General features: G+C 38.7%; 2 protein-coding genes across 2 annotated transcripts in view; one reads left to right on the top strand and one right to left on the bottom strand.

Moving 5' to 3' along the window:
- The window catches only part of col28a1a (collagen, type XXVIII, alpha 1a), a gene marked incomplete at its 5' end in the record, with an annotated part of 31,970 nt that extends 25,793 nt beyond the window's left edge, over positions 1-6,177 (top strand). Inside the window, 14 exons of the mRNA XM_082186363.1 lie at positions 734-802; positions 1,037-1,105; positions 1,188-1,256; positions 1,368-1,436; positions 1,536-1,604; positions 1,687-1,755; positions 1,865-1,933; positions 2,033-2,113; positions 2,934-2,969; positions 3,057-3,093; positions 3,190-3,744; positions 3,838-3,983; positions 4,647-4,923; positions 5,052-6,177. Coding sequence (XP_082042489.1) covers positions 734-802; positions 1,037-1,105; positions 1,188-1,256; positions 1,368-1,436; positions 1,536-1,604; positions 1,687-1,755; positions 1,865-1,933; positions 2,033-2,113; positions 2,934-2,969; positions 3,057-3,093; positions 3,190-3,744; positions 3,838-3,983; positions 4,647-4,923; positions 5,052-5,224 — 1,788 coding nt within the window. The 3' untranslated portion in view covers positions 5,225-6,177. The remainder of the gene's footprint in view (positions 1-733; positions 803-1,036; positions 1,106-1,187; positions 1,257-1,367; positions 1,437-1,535; positions 1,605-1,686; positions 1,756-1,864; positions 1,934-2,032; positions 2,114-2,933; positions 2,970-3,056; positions 3,094-3,189; positions 3,745-3,837; positions 3,984-4,646; positions 4,924-5,051) is intronic.
- A 520-nt stretch (positions 6,178-6,697) lies between these two features.
- Positions 6,698-16,548, bottom strand: c1galt1a (core 1 synthase, glycoprotein-N-acetylgalactosamine 3-beta-galactosyltransferase 1a). The gene is made up of 3 exons (XM_082186383.1): positions 16,320-16,548; positions 11,804-12,468; positions 6,698-7,001 (listed from the first exon to the last, which is right to left on the bottom strand). Exons 1-3 carry the CDS (start codon positions 16,471-16,473, stop codon positions 6,864-6,866), a joined length of 957 nt encoding a protein of 318 aa, XP_082042509.1. The 5' UTR covers positions 16,474-16,548; the 3' UTR covers positions 6,698-6,863.
- Positions 16,549-17,048: the final 500 nt, after the last annotated feature.

The following is a 17,048-nucleotide window of genomic DNA, read 5'->3' as shown; positions in this document are numbered from 1 at the left end:
ATTTATTATTTCAAAACCTACAAAATGTAACATATTTTTACAATCACTAGGACACATTTCTCAATACTTAGGTCACTTTTTCAAAACTCTTCACACAGTGAGCACAACAGCAGTCTATGCGTCATTTCATTACCATCTATACAAAATGGGATTATTTTTGTACTGTAATACAAACATGGATCATGTAACTGCAGTGAATTAAAAAAAAAAAGCAGAGAGCGTCATTCTTTTTTGGTAATGAAACTTTACAAAAGAAAACATTGTATAATGCTACCTGTTGTTAGTGTTTTTTAGGTAATTGTGTGACAAAGTCTATTGGGTGACAACCTTTGCTTGTGTTATGGAAGAATGAGCTGATTTGAGACATGAAGTGTTTTTGTAGTTTTAGTACATTTTGAATGTCAAATTAACTGCTGTGACATGTTGAAAGTTGGTAATGACAACTGTGTAAAGAGTTTTGAAAAAGTATTGAGAAATGTGTCCTAGCTATTGTTAATACAACTCTTTTTTTTCTTCAAAAGTATCTATTGTTTTAAACTATAATTATATTCCATCAATGCTTTCTTGATATTCTTGAATATTCTTGATATTCAATATGGCAGTAACACTCCAGCTCTTTATAAATTATACAAAACTAATATGATCGCTCACTGATCACATTGCCTTATATACAGTTACTATAGCCATTTAAAAAAATGATCGCTATTGATAAAATATTTCCTTTCATTTATAGGGAGAACCAGGGAGTTTAGGTATGATGGGATTACCTGGACCTCCGGGTCGAGGATTGCCTGGTTCAAAGGTACGTATATGTCTCACAAAGTGCAAATAGAGATAGATGCTATTTACACAAAGTGTAAAAAGAAGTAATATCCTGTTTGTACTAAAGGTAAATAGCTGAGAAATGGTGGGCGGAGCTAGTGAAAATAGCTTTTGCCAACAAGGTTGGCTATTTGCATTCTTACCTAATGTTATACATTATTGTATGTACTGTACATGCCCTTCATCATTATGTTGGATGATTGTGTATTGTTAGGGTGAGCCAGGACCTGCAGGCCCCTCCGGTCCTGTTGGAGAGCCAGGTGTTGGGACTACAGGCCCTAAGGTTATAGACACAAATACATATTACATAGTTTAATAGGAGTTTTTTTTTTTACTCTAATAAAATCTACATTGGCATGTTTCAGGGTGACAGAGGAAGTCCAGGACCAGTGGGACCACTAGGAATGAAGGGGGAGGGTTACCCCGGACCACGGGTGCGTAAAGGAGACAAAGACTTGATACGAACAACACAGAAACAAAAGACTTTGATACGAACAACACAGAAAACAAAAGCAGTAATATCTATACATGTGATATATTCTCAGGGGCTTCAAGGGTTGCCTGGGCTGCCGGGTGAAGTTGGACCTGAAGGACAAGGAATTCCTGGCCCAAAGGTATTGGTCATTATGCAATTTTAAAATAAACAATTGCTGACTTGATCTTTCAGAAAGTGAGCAAAGTAAGTATTTTTGCTGAAGTGATATTGTTTTCAGGGAGACAGGGGCTCACCCGGAGCTACTGGCCCTTCAGGGCCCCCAGGAATTGGACTGCTGGGATCAAAGGTTCAATATCACTACTTAAAACATACTGTATGTAGATCCAATACACATTTTATGTTGATTAATTCTTATGAGATTTTTATAGGGTGCAGTTGGCCAGCCTGGTGCTCCAGGTCTTCCAGGCCCTCCAGGAGAGGGAATTCAGGGTCCCAAGGTAAGGCTCCAAGGCCTGCCGGCCTCGCTCTATCAACTAGCACATAAAGCTAAACATAACTTTATCATACAAAAGCTTAGAACTCTAAAAAAACATTGTGTCATCACAGGGAAACTCTGGGTTTCAAGGCCCCCCTGGTCCAAGAGGGCCTGCTGGTGATGGCCTGCCAGGAGAGAAGGTACTAGAAAGGCAAACACTGACTGATTGTGTTATGTCAGTATGGATAATAATATAGTACTGTTCAAAAGACAATGTAACAAAGTCTGATGGTTTTTAGGGTGACAGAGGCCTAGTGGGTGAGCGTGGGAGAAAAGGAGAGAGAGGAGAATATGGAGTGCCTGGACAATCAGGAGCCAAGGTAATATACTGGATATCAGTTTGCAAAGGCTCATATCATGGTTTTCTGGGGAGCCTTGTAGTTGAGACCAGCTAATTTGAGTCTAAGTCCAGGCTCAGACCTGTGAAGGTTGAGTCAGAGTCAAGGTTGAGACCACAGACCACAAAACATATCTATAGTGTTGTAGTATTCAAGACTGGTCTTGGGTTTGAGTCATGACCAAGTCCAAATGCTCCCAAGTCCATGACAAGACCATTCAGACTCAAGACAGAGTCTAGTGGAGTTCTACAACACGGTTTCTAAATTTCAATTCTAGTCCTGGAGGCATTACAAGTACAAAAACAGTTTAAGTCATGATAGTGAATATCTAACAAATTAAATATAGTTGCAAGCTGAAGACAAACTGTCTTGATTACTTGATATCAAGACAGTTTGTCTTCAGCTTGCAACTATATTTAATTTGTTAGATATTCACTATCATGACTTAAAGTGCAGTCACATTAGCAAAAAAGTCCATATTGTAGTGATGTATGAAACACTACTCACACAGATGTCACTTTCAAACCAAGAAGCTTTTTGTTGCGAATCTGCGTGAAGAACTTGAATCCGTTGCCAAATTTGCATGGGGAATTCTTTTACCATCACATAACATTCTATTAAAATGACTGGATTTCATCCGGTAAAATTCACCAAACAACTTTAAAAGTGACCGGACATTTACTCTAATGTAACTGCAACAGATTTAATTCAGTTCCTATTTACCTTAAGCAGATGTTTCAAGATAATGTAGAATATACATAAATTACCCTGTTACTAATAAAATTCAACTTAAATTGTATAGGGACAACCAGGAGAGAAGGGAGATCCTGGCCTATCTGTGAGTCAAAACATTTTTCATAAAAACTTTGTCATCAGATACTTACAAATATTGTATAAATAACATACATTGAACTTCACCCTGCAGAGAGAAGAGGTGATCAGAATAATCCGGGAAATATGTGGTATATAACCTTCCCTACCACTCAAACTGCAAAACTCTATAGGTTGTTTAACCTGTGTTAGGTGGAGGCTCTTACTTTTTTTGCGTTTTCTCTCAGGATGTGGTGTGAAATGCCGGACGAGTCCTCTGGAGCTGGTCTTTATCATCGACAGCTCAGAAAGTGTGGGTCCGGAGAACTTTGAGGTCGTGAAGGACTTCGTGAACGCTCTGATCGATCGCGTGTCCGTGAGCCGAGAAGCTACGCGTGTTGGGGTGGTGCAGTACAGTCATGTTGACGTGGTGGTGGCGAGCCTACATCAGCTGTCTGACCAGGCTGCCATCAAAACTGCTGTGCGCAGGATGCTGTACCTTGGCGAGGGCACCTTCACGGGCAGCGCCGTCCACCGGGCCACTCAGCTCTTTCGAGCAGCTCGGCCCGGCGTTAGAAAGGTTGCAGTCGTGTTGACGGATGGACATGCCGACAAGCGTGATGCAGTGAGGCTGAAAGACGCTGCAGAAGAGGCTCACAATGCTGGGATTGAAATCTTTGTGATTGGTATAATGAACAGAAGTGACACACAGTATGCAGAGTTTAAGAAGGAGATGAACATTTTGGCATCTGATCCTGATGAAGAGTATGTCTACTTAACTGATGACTTCATGAGACTGCACAGTACGTACTCCTATATTTCTTTTAAATATGGTGTACTTGGCTAAATATTTTTATGCTAATGTTTTGCGATTTTTATTTTTTTATTTTTTTCAGCACTGGAGATTAAACTGCTAAGTCAGATCTGCGAGCGTGATGATGGAACGCCAAACGGCAAAACATTCTTTCCATTTGGGCCTGATCCACTTCCAGACGGAACTGAAGCTTCCACCAGTGATTATTTTATCCCAGTAGGCAAAAGGGTAATTTTTCATACAACAGAAAGACACAGTAATACATTAAAAAGAAGACGCTAACATTAAAATTAAAGAGAACATTTTAAACATGCTGTGAGCACAAATTAAAGACATGCTCCCATATTTTTGGTAAATCATGGCTACGATTTCCCTAAGATGAGGGAATTAATTAATCAAATGTGGCCATGAATTAAGTCATGGTAACAACTTCTATGTTCATGGCCATGGCATCTGTTTTTTTATAAATTTTTTTATGATGTGTGTCACGTTGATTTCATGATGTAACCATCAAGTAAAAAAGTAATAACAAATTTTCCTTACACCTAATCATTATTTTCAAAAACGTTTTTAAATGTATTTTTCAAAATAAAAAAGGAACAACTTTAAAAAAAATATCAATCAGAAATTAAAACCCTGCTCATCACTAAAGTAATTTATAAAATGTAATTATATTTATATGCATTTCTGAATAAATAGATCTGGACACAAAATTCTGTTTATATCATAAAATATGAACAGAAATGACCGAAACATTGATATGGATAAAAAGTAGCACATAAAATGATCGATAATCATAATGTAAACACCAACTGAAGGTGATATTTTGCTTCTGTTTGTGCTGCCACAATGCCACATGCCATACAGTCTGAAAAATTCTCTTTATCACAGGCTGAACTTCCAACAGAGTTTGAGACCACCCTTTCTCCTCAACAACCAGATGAATATTATGACACGAATGTTGACACAAACTGGAATACCTTTGACGAATCTGTCAGTGAGTTCCCTAAGGTGACAGAGGCCCCAGCTGGAGATAAGAGGAGAGACCAGTCCTCCATCTCAGTAGTAGGACCCCAGACGCCCATAAACTGGCGTTATGTTCCAGAAATCAGCCCTCCTCCTCGAAATCTACCTGCACCGCCCCCTCAGCCTGATGCCTTCGTGAAAGGTAAATTCAATGGCTTACACCAAAATGATCTATCATTTCAGGTCACTTCTCGAGCATTCACATTTAAATTTAGTTTGAATCCAGATTTTGTTCAAGTACTTCAGATCTATGTTGTTGTTGTTTTTCAGATGTAGGCTGTAGGCAGGGATTGGACCCTGGGCCATGTAGAGAGTACAAGGTGATGTGGTACTATGACCCGGAGGCCAACGCTTGCGCACAATTCTGGTATGGTGGTTGCCAAGGCAACAGCAACCGCTTTGAGACAGAAGACATTTGTATAAGCGCTTGTGTGCAGACATAACACACCTTCACAATAAAGCACAGGGCTTCATTCAGCTTCAGCAGATTTCAGTTTTTTTTGTTTACTTTGCAGTCATGCACTATGTATTTTCATTGTAGTATATGTCTTTTATGAGAACAGTAAGGAAGCCTACACTGACTGTAGATCAGATTGTGAACCAACATTGTTCACTAGACTTAGTGCTGCTCCATTTTCTTGAGAATAACACGTATATTCTTCCTAGTCGCACTGAAAGTATCATTCATTTCTTCATTTTAAATAATCCTTTTCTGTATGTTGCATCCTTAAAAATACAGCATTGTAAATATTTCTGTTAATTGTGATTTACAATCGTCAACTTACTAGTGAATTATAACTTACTTTTTTCCACAAAGTGGGAAAAAAAGAGTTGCTGGTAATCCCCTTTGTTTTCAAAAAAGACATAATTTAGGGTCCTCATATGTGGTCATCACAGGGCAATGCTGCAGGGAGTCCACCAATTATTGTTTAACTGCAAAGTATTTTTGTGAAAAAAATTAAATATGCGTTAAATAATACATTACGTTAACTTCAAAGCTGATGTTTAGAAGCTAAAGTTCTGCTAAAGTGACCCTCCCTCATTAAACTGTATAAAGTAAAATTGAAATGTATTGTACAAGTGTATGCCACTCTAAATCCATAATTATTTTAATGGTTTTGCAATGTAAGCATCATAAAGTATGTAGGCTACATACTCTAAGATGATATTTTAGACCAATATATTATGCAACAGAACAGCATTGCACAAAATTACTAATACTGTGTACCAGGAAGTACTTGTATTATAAGTAGTAGTTGTATTTTATTGTGTGATTAACAGCATTTGCATTTCAAGGATGTTTTCCCATATATCATTTTTAATGTTTCCTTATAGCAGTGAGCATGAGTCATGACTCATAAATTTGGGTATGAACTCCTCCCTGCATGTCTTAAAGGGATACTCCACTTTAAAATGAAAATTCTATCATCATATACTCACCCTCATGTTGTTTCAAACCTGTATGAATTTCTTTCTTCTGCTGAACAGAAAGGAAGATATTTAGAAGAATATCAGTAACCAGACAGTTTCTGGTCTCAATGACTTCCATAGTATATATTTTTTCCTACTATGGAAGTCAATGGGACCAGAAACTGTCTGGTTACTGATATTCTTCTAAATATCTTCCTTTCTGTTCAGCATGAGGTTGAGTATATGATGACAGAATTTTCATTTTAAAGTGGAGTATCCCTTTAAATAAATGACAATCAAACATCCAGAAGTCCTTTCCAATATAAATGAATGACATCCAAAGTTTGGATTAACCTACATTTACATTTTACATCTTACATTTGACAGTTTTTAACAAATATTCTCAACTTGAATTTTTTACATTCGGTCTGTGATGACCGCAAACCATTGTGTTTCCGAAGCTAATGTTAATAATGTTTTGGACAATAAAGTTCTTAGTCTGTAACTTTGTAAAAGCTGTTTTAATATGTATTATAGAACTATAAATGTAACATTATTTACATGTAATGGTCTTACTGGGAAGTAATGTAAACATGTATTAAAACATTTCTCTTTAAAAGACATTTTGAATGCTGTCTTATTTTTTAGATTTGCTGTTGTTTCTATTATTTGTTAATCAGTTAAATCTGGGTTAAATCTGTATTTATATCCATATGGGCGTAAGTGGTAGGTGTAGTACTCTAGTGTGTGCATTCCCACTGCATCTATGTAGTGGAAAGAGATGGCTAAATCTGAACAGCATCCAGGGCCCTAAAAACAGAAGAACAGAACAATGTATATTAACATAAAGAACAATCAATCAAATCCTAGCTGAGAAGGAGAGTTAAGAGAGACCTAAGAAAGTTTTTACTGTACTCATATACATCTTACTTCTCTCTTTTAGGCCTTTAAACCTAAATCCTCCCTGAATATAAATTGGATTTTCTTTACTATGTCCTGGTTATATCTGCATCTGACTGATTGATCATAAGTCAGGAAATGTGAAAAAGGCCTAGAGGTATTTTATTTTCATTCCAAGGGGGTTTAACAGTGAAATCATCATCATTATTATGACCGCCGCTAGCGTAGCTAGCCGGTCATATAGGGATTGTCAAAGTTTTTTTTTTTTTTTTTTTTTTGTCACCTTACTGAATTTTTCGTCAACGATACCAGGGACACCGAAACACCGGGGAACATGAAATTTGGTGGGCATGTAGCCCCACTAGACTTCTAAGGAAAAATTTCATTTGGTCCCCGGGGGCCACTCCCCCCCCGCACTGGGCCCCCCCAAACCCAAAAAAATGCAGTTTTTCCTAAATAACTACCTGAACCGTGGCACCGAGGATGAAGAAATTTTTATCGTATGTTGGTCTACTAGACTTTTACGGAAAAATTTCGTTTGGTCCCCGGGGGCCACTTCCCCCCCCCGCGCTGGGGCCCCCTTAAATTTTTCGTCAACGATACCAGGGACACCGAAACACCGGGGAACATGAAATTTGGTGGGCATGTAGCCCCACTAGACTTCTAAGGAAAAATTTCGTTTGGTCCCCGGGGGCCACTCCCCCCCCGCGCTGGGCCCCCCCAAACCCAAAAAAATGCAGTTTTTCCTAAATAACTACCTGAACCGTGGCACCGAGGATGAAGAAATTTTTATGGTATGTTGGTCTACTAGACTTTTACGGAAAAATTTCGTTTGGTCCGCGGGGGCCACTCCCCCCCCCCCCCGCGCTGGGGCCCCCGTAAATTTTTCGTCAACGATACCAGGGACACCGAAACACCGGGGAACATGAAATTTGGTGGGCATGTAGCCCCACTAGACTTCTAAGGAAAAATTTCGTTTGGTCCCCGGGGGCCACTCCACCCCCGCGCTGGGCCCCCCCAAACCCCAAAAAATGCAGTTTTTCCTAAATAACTACCTGAACCGTGGCACCGAGGATGAAGACATTTTTGTGGTATGTTGGTCTACTAGACTTTTACGGAAAAATTTCATTTGGTCCCCGGGGGCCACTTCCCCCCCCCGCGCTGGGGCCCCCGTAAATTTTTCGTCAACCATACCAGGGACACCGAAACACCAGGGAACATGAAATTTGGTGGGCATGTAGCCCCACTAGACTTCTAAGGAAAAATTTCGTTTGGTCCCCGGGGGCCACTCCCCCCCCGCGCTGGGCCCCCCCAAACCCAAAAAAATGCAGTTTTTCCTAAATAACTGCCTGAACCGTGGCACCGAGGATGAAGACATTTTTATGGTATGTTGGTCTACTAGACTTTTACGGAAAAATTTCGTTTGGTCCCCGGGGCCACTTCCCCCCCCCGCGCTGGGGCCCCCGTAAATTTTTCGTCAACGATACCAGGGACACCGAAGCACCGGGGAACATGAAATTTGGTGGGCATGTAGCCCCACTAGACTTCTACGGAAAAATTTCGTTTGGTCCCCGGGGGCCACTCCCCCCCCGCGCTGGGCCCCCCCAAACCCCAAAAAATGCAGTTTTTCCTAAATAACTACCTGAACCGTGGCACCGAGGATGAAGACATTTTTATGGTATGTTCGTCTACTAGACTTTTACGGAAAAATTTCGTTTGGTCCCCGGGGGCCACTCCCCCCTCCCCGCGCTGGGGCCCCCGTAAATTTTTCGTCAACGATACCAGGGACACCGAAGCACCGGGGAACATGAAATTTGGTGGGCATGTAGCCCCACTAGACTTCTACGGAAAAATTTCGTTTGGTCCCCGGGGGCCACTCCCCCCCCGCGCTGGGCCCCCCCAAACCCCCAAAAATGCAGTTTTTCCTAAATAACTACCTGAACCGTGGCACCGAGGATGAAGACATTTTTATGGTATGTTGGTCTACTAGACTTTTACGGAAAAATTTCGTTTGGTCCCCGGGGGCCACTTCCCCCCCCTGCGCTGGTTTTTATTTTTGGTTTTATTTTTGCGCTGGTTTAAATTTTTCGTCAACGATACCAGGGACACCGAAACACGGGGGAACATGAAATTTGGTGGGCATGTAGCCCCACTAGACTTCTACGGAAAAATTTCGTTTGGTCCCCGGGGGCCACTGGGGACCATGCCCACAAAATACAGCCAAATTACTCCACGTCATTTATTTTTGTGGAAAGCCAGTGCAGGCCTGAGCGGCGGTCATATTTTGTACCGCGATGCGGTACATCTAGTTACTGATTATTATCAAAATAATAATAATAATTATTATATTGTTATGGATGTAGCATCATGCAAAAGCAAACATTTTTGGATAAGATGCTATTGTAGAATTACCTTACGTCACTAATGACATGTTCCTGGATCAACATCCTGAACACAACTCTTAAATGGAAACGTATTAGTCAAATATAAATAGTTTACAGAGTTGTTCCTGGACCAACAAGGAAGCAGAAATTGTTTGACTTGATGGTTCCGTTTTCAACTGCCACGACTGGGTAGGAATAAGGTTAAAACAATACTTTTGAACAGTAACAAAAGATGTTTATCCAGGATAATGTCTTACTTGTAAAACTCACAGCCACCAGTTTTTAGTTGGAACTCACTGCCGAAGGGTTTAATAAAGAGGCACTAAATATATTTATATTTATATATATATATGTTCATGTAACAGTGATCCGGTGGCATTGTTCTTCAGTCAACAGTACACGGATGATGGCAGTTCTCGAATCTAGAGCTGGTTACTAGAACACTAAACTGAGACCATTTGGACTTGGACATGTCCATGTAGCTGAGAGCCAATGAGCTGCTGACAGCATGTGAACCAAGGACTTGAATGAGGGGAGGGGGCAAATTTATCTTTAATAACAATTAATTGGATTTTTTATTTTTTAAATCAGCTACATGCACATAAACATGGCTTCATTTTATTTTTATTTGAGTCTGTATTTTCACCCACAGGAATGATAGTATGAATTAATGATGTCTTTATCATTTGTTATCATTTGAAGGTAGTTGATGACCCACATTAGCCTAAAGGCTGGTATTCACTACACAACTTTTAAAATCTGAACAGATTTTTAATCATTAAGCATCATACACTTTGTATGATTGACTTTGTAAACGGCTAAAAGGGAAAACTGGGTATTGTATGCTAAACGACTGAGGGTCACACACTACCAAACGCAACAACCACACAAGCGTCTTGATGCTAGCCGGGCAAAAGTTAGTGAGGATTTTAGGGGCAGGAGGGCCCCACAATTTCATCCGATGATCATGTGCAGGGGTGCGTTTTCCCTACACCGGCTTAACTGCTGTAGTACGATGCATCGTTGAGGAAATCAACTAGCTGGTCATGACTGTTTCCCGAAACCATATTGTCGCAAATTTGTCGTTCAACCACCTTGGTAATGATGACACGCATGAGGTGGAGTAATAACTTTTTTTAATTAATCTGTTTGAGATCGAATTAATGCTAGATGGTTTGCTGTAAATCATTTTTCTCAGTTATTTTGCTTTATTTCCAGATTCAATCATGGGCTCCTTCTTAGAGCACGTTCGCACATGCGCACTCTTCAAAAACAACATTTGTATGTATTCTAAATAAAAGATATAAAGCTAGCGCAAGTTCTGCCAGGGAGACTCAATCATTTACGTCACTAATTGCCTTATCAACTACCCTATCATTTCCTTGCTGTAGTATAAAAGGGCAGCCCTTACTCATATCTGAGTCCGCAGATGCTGTTGTTCCAGCCACCACCTTCCTCCCCACCACCACTAAGACGGATCTTCTCCTCCATCCTCCCCCATCACGACCACCCAGGCGTCCACTTTCACCATCCCTAATATCACTAGATGGGCTCTTCTCTCCAACCTGAAGTCTTCAAGACGCCCTCCTTTCCATCCACCCCACCACCACCAGAGGGCCCCCTTCATCGCCTCGGGGGGTGAGCGGCGCCCCTGCCTTCATCTTCAGTCAGCAGTCGCTGATTCAATACCCCTGGAATTCGAGTCATGAACGGGGCCTCCGCCAAAGAATTTGATTGCTTGCTGAGCTCATTAATAAATGTCTATGCTACAGCATTAATTCTCCCGAGTCTTTCTGGCAGAAATAGATTGTACTGAATGTCATCTTGCTTATTTGGCTCAAGATAAGAATTTATTGAGTCCACATGTCATGCAAACAAGAAACGATGCTTCTAACCACAGGTCTGTTTGCGAATGTTCGTTAGAACTATGTTTTTGGGAAACACAGACTTGTTAAACTATGCTGATAATGACGGAACTTGCGACCCTAGTTGGTTAACGATGCTTTTGGGAAACGCACCTGTGGTTGTTGCTGTGGGCCCCAGCTATGGCTCTGGACACAGGACAACTGAAAACAATACGTTCTAAAATCGGCTCAAAATATCAAACATGTTTGATCTCCTTTTGTCTGGAAGGAATTACAGTCTTTAAGATAAAACAATCTGAATCTGTGCCCATCATACTCTACATGATTTTCTGTGAAATCTGTCAACTCCAACTTCCCAAACTCTTTGACTTTCTGACTTTTGACTCCCCCGGACTGTAAATTGGGGCAAAAATCATGGCAAAAGTTGTTTAGTGTATTGATTCACCCTAAAACATCTCCTTACCTCAACAGGGTTATAATGCTCATAGAGGAGGTACCAGGGTCGTCGTCTGGGTAGCTGTCTGGGCAGGTAATAGTCTGGAGGGTAAGGGTGAAAGGTTTGTCTCCTCAACACGTCTCTGGAATCACCTGTCCTAACTTTCATTGTCTCCATGCATTGTCCCAATCCAGTATCCTCAAGTTCTGTATTGTGTGTGCAAAGTCCATCAGCAAAACCCTTCACAAATCTCCTCAAAGCTTCCTTACTGAGGACATAACCAGCCCCTCCGCTCATGTAGCCCTGTTTAACAAATGGTGCGAACCTACGTCCAAAATACAGCGGCTCCTCTGTGTTGTGCTTGGACAGACCGTAGCGCAAATTCTCAAGGACAACAAACGTGTCATCGTCAGCTTTGAGGAACCAATCAGCATCATCCAGATGGTGCTTGTGAATGTGCTGGAAGGCCCGTATGGTCTTCCAGTAGAGTTGACTGCGTCCTTCTGACACGTTGAGCCCTACCGTGGGGAAGTCTGACTCCTTCGAGCTCATGTACAGAATGATGTTGCAGCGTTTGCCCCATGTGTCACGCACATGTTGGGTTCTAGATTCCAGGTGTTGAGGCTGCGTCATTACCCAGCATAACACTCTGACCTTCTGGCTAAGGTCTAGTGCGGCTCTTCTGTTCTCGGCTATAAGAATATTAGAGTTTAGCTTAAGGCCCGTTCATTTTTCATTTGTGACCCTGGATCACAAAATCAGTCTTATGTTGCAGGGGTATATTTGTGGCAATAGCCAACAAAACATTGTATGGATCAAAATGATAGATTTTTCTTTTATGCCAAAAATCATTAGGACATTAAGTAAAGATCATGTTCTATGAATATATTTTGTAACTTTCCCACCATAAATATATAAAACATTTATTTTTGTGAATGGATGCAGCACTATCGCCAATAGAAATGGACAACTTTAAAGGTGATTTTCTCAATATTTCGATTTTTCTGTACCCTCAGATTCCAGATTTTCAAATAGTTGTATCCTGGCCAAATATTGTCCTATCCTAACAAACCATACATCAATGGAAAGATTATGCATTCAGCTTTCAGATGATGTATAAATCTCAATTTAAAAAAAAATTACCCATAAGACTGGTTTTGTGGTCCAGGGTCACATTTATTCATTTAGCAGATTACAATTACAATTGAGGAAAACCACAAGTGATTCATCTTAAAGAGGCAATAAACGTGAGAAGCGCTAGTAATACAAAGTTTCAGCTATTGTTCAGGATAGTATACAAGCCAAGTTCACACCAAGGACGATAACAACAAAAGTAAAGATATACCTAGTTGTAAAAATCATTTGAAGAATAGCACCACAACTAAACGATAACAACATTGAGGAATGCTATCATTGGAATCAATTTCAGAACTTTTTGTGAGTTTGTTTTCAGCTGATGAACAATAAAAACACTGACAGCCAATCAGAATCCTCCACACTTTGAAAATATATTAGATTTTTTTAAAGATTATTTAAAGTGGCAGTCAACAAAACTGTACCCAGATAGCACACGTACATCACGGAGACGTCTATTTGATGTGCGTTTACATCTGGAAGACGTATTTTTTAGAGTGTTTGCTCATCTGCAATATGTCTATAGGACGTTTCCTGTCAGATGTCAAATAGACGTTTAGAAGATGTCCTTAAGATGTAATAAAGTGGATAAGGCACACACTCAGGAGAAATAAATCAATCGCTAAACAGGCGCTGACGTGGAACCCACAGGGCAGGAGGAAGAGAGGCAGACCGAGAACCATCTGGAGAAGAATCACAGAAAAGGAAATGAAGAAAGAAGGGCTGACGTGGCAACATCTGGAGCGGAGGGCCCAAGACCGGAGAGGATGGAAAAGCTTTGTCGATGGCCTATGCTCCTATGGGAATCTAAAGGCTTAATTGAAATGAAATGATTTTTAAGATGTAATGATTTAGAATGTATAGGTTAAACTGACATCTTAAAGATGTCTATCAGATGTTAGTAAACAGCAGATGCTTTCCAGATGAAGTGATATTTTAACAGATATCTTGAAGACGTATGTGTGCTATCTAGGGGCGTAAACTTAAAACAAACAGAACGTTATCGTGCGTTGGTGTGGATGCTAATAATAAAGTTTTACCTTTATAGTTAGCGTTTTGGTGTGAACAGGCCTATAGCCAGGTTTAGCTTTGAAACTGAATGTACTGTAGAGAATGACTTACTGTATCATACTACTCTCAATATTTTTGCAGTATGTATACTGAGCTTATATTAAAATTTTATGCAGGCAATGAAAACATGGGTGATCTATTACATTTGTCAAAGTGTGCAGTATACAACAAACCACATACATTATATATTCAAGTTTGATTAAAAATGAAAATTAATAACGGTAATAACCCTTGTGAAAAAGAAGTACACTTAATTGTATTGAATGTGCGCTTAATTCAAATCTTAAAAGTATATATTTTAAACAAAAACTGTACTTGCAGATAATATAATTTATGAAATAAAAGTGTAACTTTTAAAAAGTGCACTTTGTAATAATGCTAAACTAAAAGTTTTACTTTAATACATTTTAATTTAATGTCATGCTTTAAACAAGTACACTTACATTTATGTGTTGACTAACATACTAAAGTACATGTAAAGTACTTATTTATTTTAGCCGTAGTTTATTTTAAATGTACTACATTGCAAATGTCATAATTACAAATGTGTAATTACAACTATGTTTAAAAAATAGGACAAGTAAAAATAGAAATTACATTAAAGTATTTCAGTTTACTATAAATGTTGCCAGTACATTCAGCAGTACACTTTAACCATATTTCATAGAATTAATCTTGAAATTACATATAAAGTTGTACTTAAGTCCTACTTAAATCACTGCACTGGGTCAAAGTTAAGGTAATTCCATTTCATATAATACCATTTTCATTTAATTTCAAATAACATGTAATTAAGTGTCTAAAAACCAGAGGTGGACAGTAACAAAGTACATTTACTTGAGTACTGTACTTAAGTACACTTTTTGAGTATCTGTACTTTACGCGAGTATAATTTTTTTGTGGAAACTTTTTACTTTAACTTCACTACATTTGAAAGACAAATATCATACGTTTTACTCCACTACAATTCTGTCAAGGTCCTTGAGTAGAAAGTAGTAACGTCAGTCAGGGGATGATTTTGGTTGGAAATGAAAGTCGGGTTGACATCAGATACCGACTGATGTTGGTCATTTTCAACCACAATACAACTTCTATCCGATGTCACTGTCCGTTAATGTCAATCTGGCGTTGGATTCTGACATCAACCTGATTTTCATTTTCAACGTTGGGTTTGGTCTTAAATGCGAATTTTGTCATTGTTTTGGAGCACACTAGCTTATAGATAACAGTAAGGCTAACATATTCATAATAAAAGTAAAAAAAACTTTAAATAGGGCACTATTTGAGGGAACATTTGGGTGTCCGAAACCATTGTGGACGTTATTGAGTGCACTTATTCAATCCCACATTCAATCCCACCACTGGAACTGTGTTCTAGAAATAAATTTGATATTGATATGAGGGTAGGTTGGCAGGATTAGATTCAGAGGCATAAGGTACTGTATTACATACAACAATGCAACAATAATAAACATTGCATTGACATTTACTTTTGATCCTTGAGTACTTTTAAAAACAAGTACTTCTTTTACTTAAGTAAAAATCGGTCTTTACAACCTTTACTTGTAACAGAGTGATATTTGATAAGTAGTACCTGTACTTTCACTCAAATAAGGAAGTGTACTTTGTCCACCTCTGCTGAAAACATTGCAAGTACAGTATTTCCGTAACACTCTCAGAAAAAAAAGGTACAAAAGCTGTCACTGTGGCGGTACCTTTTCAAAAGGTACACTTTTGTACCTAAAGAGTACATATTAGTCCCTCAAAGGTACATACCTTTGAGGGACTAATATGTACTCTTTAGGAACAAAAGTGTACCTTTTGAAAAGGTACCGCCACAGTGACAGCTTTTGTACCTTTTTTTTCTGAGAGTGTATAAGTAGGCTATATACTCTTATGTATGCCAAAATGTACTTTTTTCTTCTTTTTTTTATACAAAGTTGGGTAATTTTCAAAGGTGATAATGGGTGTCATTTGTTGAGGTCGTATGACAACAATTGAGCACGTCCAGAATTACATAATACACTTTATGAACAGTAAATTCTTCAACAAATGTATACAGTATATAAATTCATATGCAGCAGACAAGTAAGCTATCCATTCCAATTGTATGTATTTTGTTTGTTTGTTTTTGAGTAAATGTAGTAGATCATCTGGGTATTCTATTCTGTACAGAAAATGTTCATACTGTGTAGTATACATAGGAGCAATTGTAAGAGTAGTATAGTATATTATTTCCAACAGCTTCTGTCCTCTTTTCTGCTTCTTTTTTATTTACTGTGGTTGTGGCTGATTACAGAGGAGAAATGTAAGGGTAGAGAAAAAGCCTTTGTCTTACCTGTGTGCCATACAGTATATGTATTCCTTGCATGCATGGCAAATGTAGGTGTAGGTGTAGGTGTAGTCCTTAGAACACGTGAATAAGTTATTGAGAGAAGCATACTTACTGCTACGCCACTTAAAAATAAAATGTAGTGCTTAAATAATCTCATGTCTACGATATGTATGATAAAATCAACTCATTTGAACAAAGACAGCATCTCTTCAATGCTCCGAACTTCCTGCCCTTAAACACACAGATCACTTTACATATTGTGCAACAAAGTTCTACAGGTTGCATCATTGACATCAGTGGATGGAAAAGCCATTTATATTATATTATATTATATTATATTATATTATATTATATTATATTATATTATATTATATTATATTATATTATATTATATTATATTATTAACGTATCTGAATATTTCTGAACATATTTTAAAGGAAAATATATTGCATGTTTTTTAATATATAAAAACTATGTTGTCTTTTTCTGTTTCTTATTTTTCTTACTTTAACATCTATATATAATTCAATACTCTGTCCTGTTCAATGGAACAGAAGTCAATGTTCAAAAAGTCTCTGTTCAATGCTGTAAAATGCATAAAACATGCAATGAGACATAGGCTATTATTACCCATTTTAATACACTACACAAACCTGTCCCAAATAACAACACAAACCTCTCATGATTGTCACGATTAAGATATGGATTTGTAAACATTAACTTGGCAAAATA

The sequence above is a fragment of the Leuciscus leuciscus genome (assembly GCF_965113295.1).
Source record: "Leuciscus leuciscus genome assembly, chromosome: 12".
NCBI classification, from domain to species: Eukaryota; Metazoa; Chordata; class Actinopteri; order Cypriniformes; family Leuciscidae; genus Leuciscus; species Leuciscus leuciscus.
This window is presented reverse-complemented; position numbering and strand designations above follow the sequence as displayed.

Coding starts and splice junctions, on each gene's coding strand:
- c1galt1a (XM_082186383.1), bottom strand. CDS start 16,473: ATGAGATTATTTAAGCACTACATTTTATTTTTAAGTGGCGTAGCAGTA. Junction 12,469..16,319: donor ATATACTGTATGGCACACAG/GTAAGACAAAGG, acceptor ATATTCTTATAG/CCGAGAACAGAAGAGCCGCA. Junction 7,002..11,803: donor AGCATTATAACCCTGTTGAG/GTAAGGAGATGT, acceptor TTCTGTTTTTAG/GGCCCTGGATGCTGTTCAGA.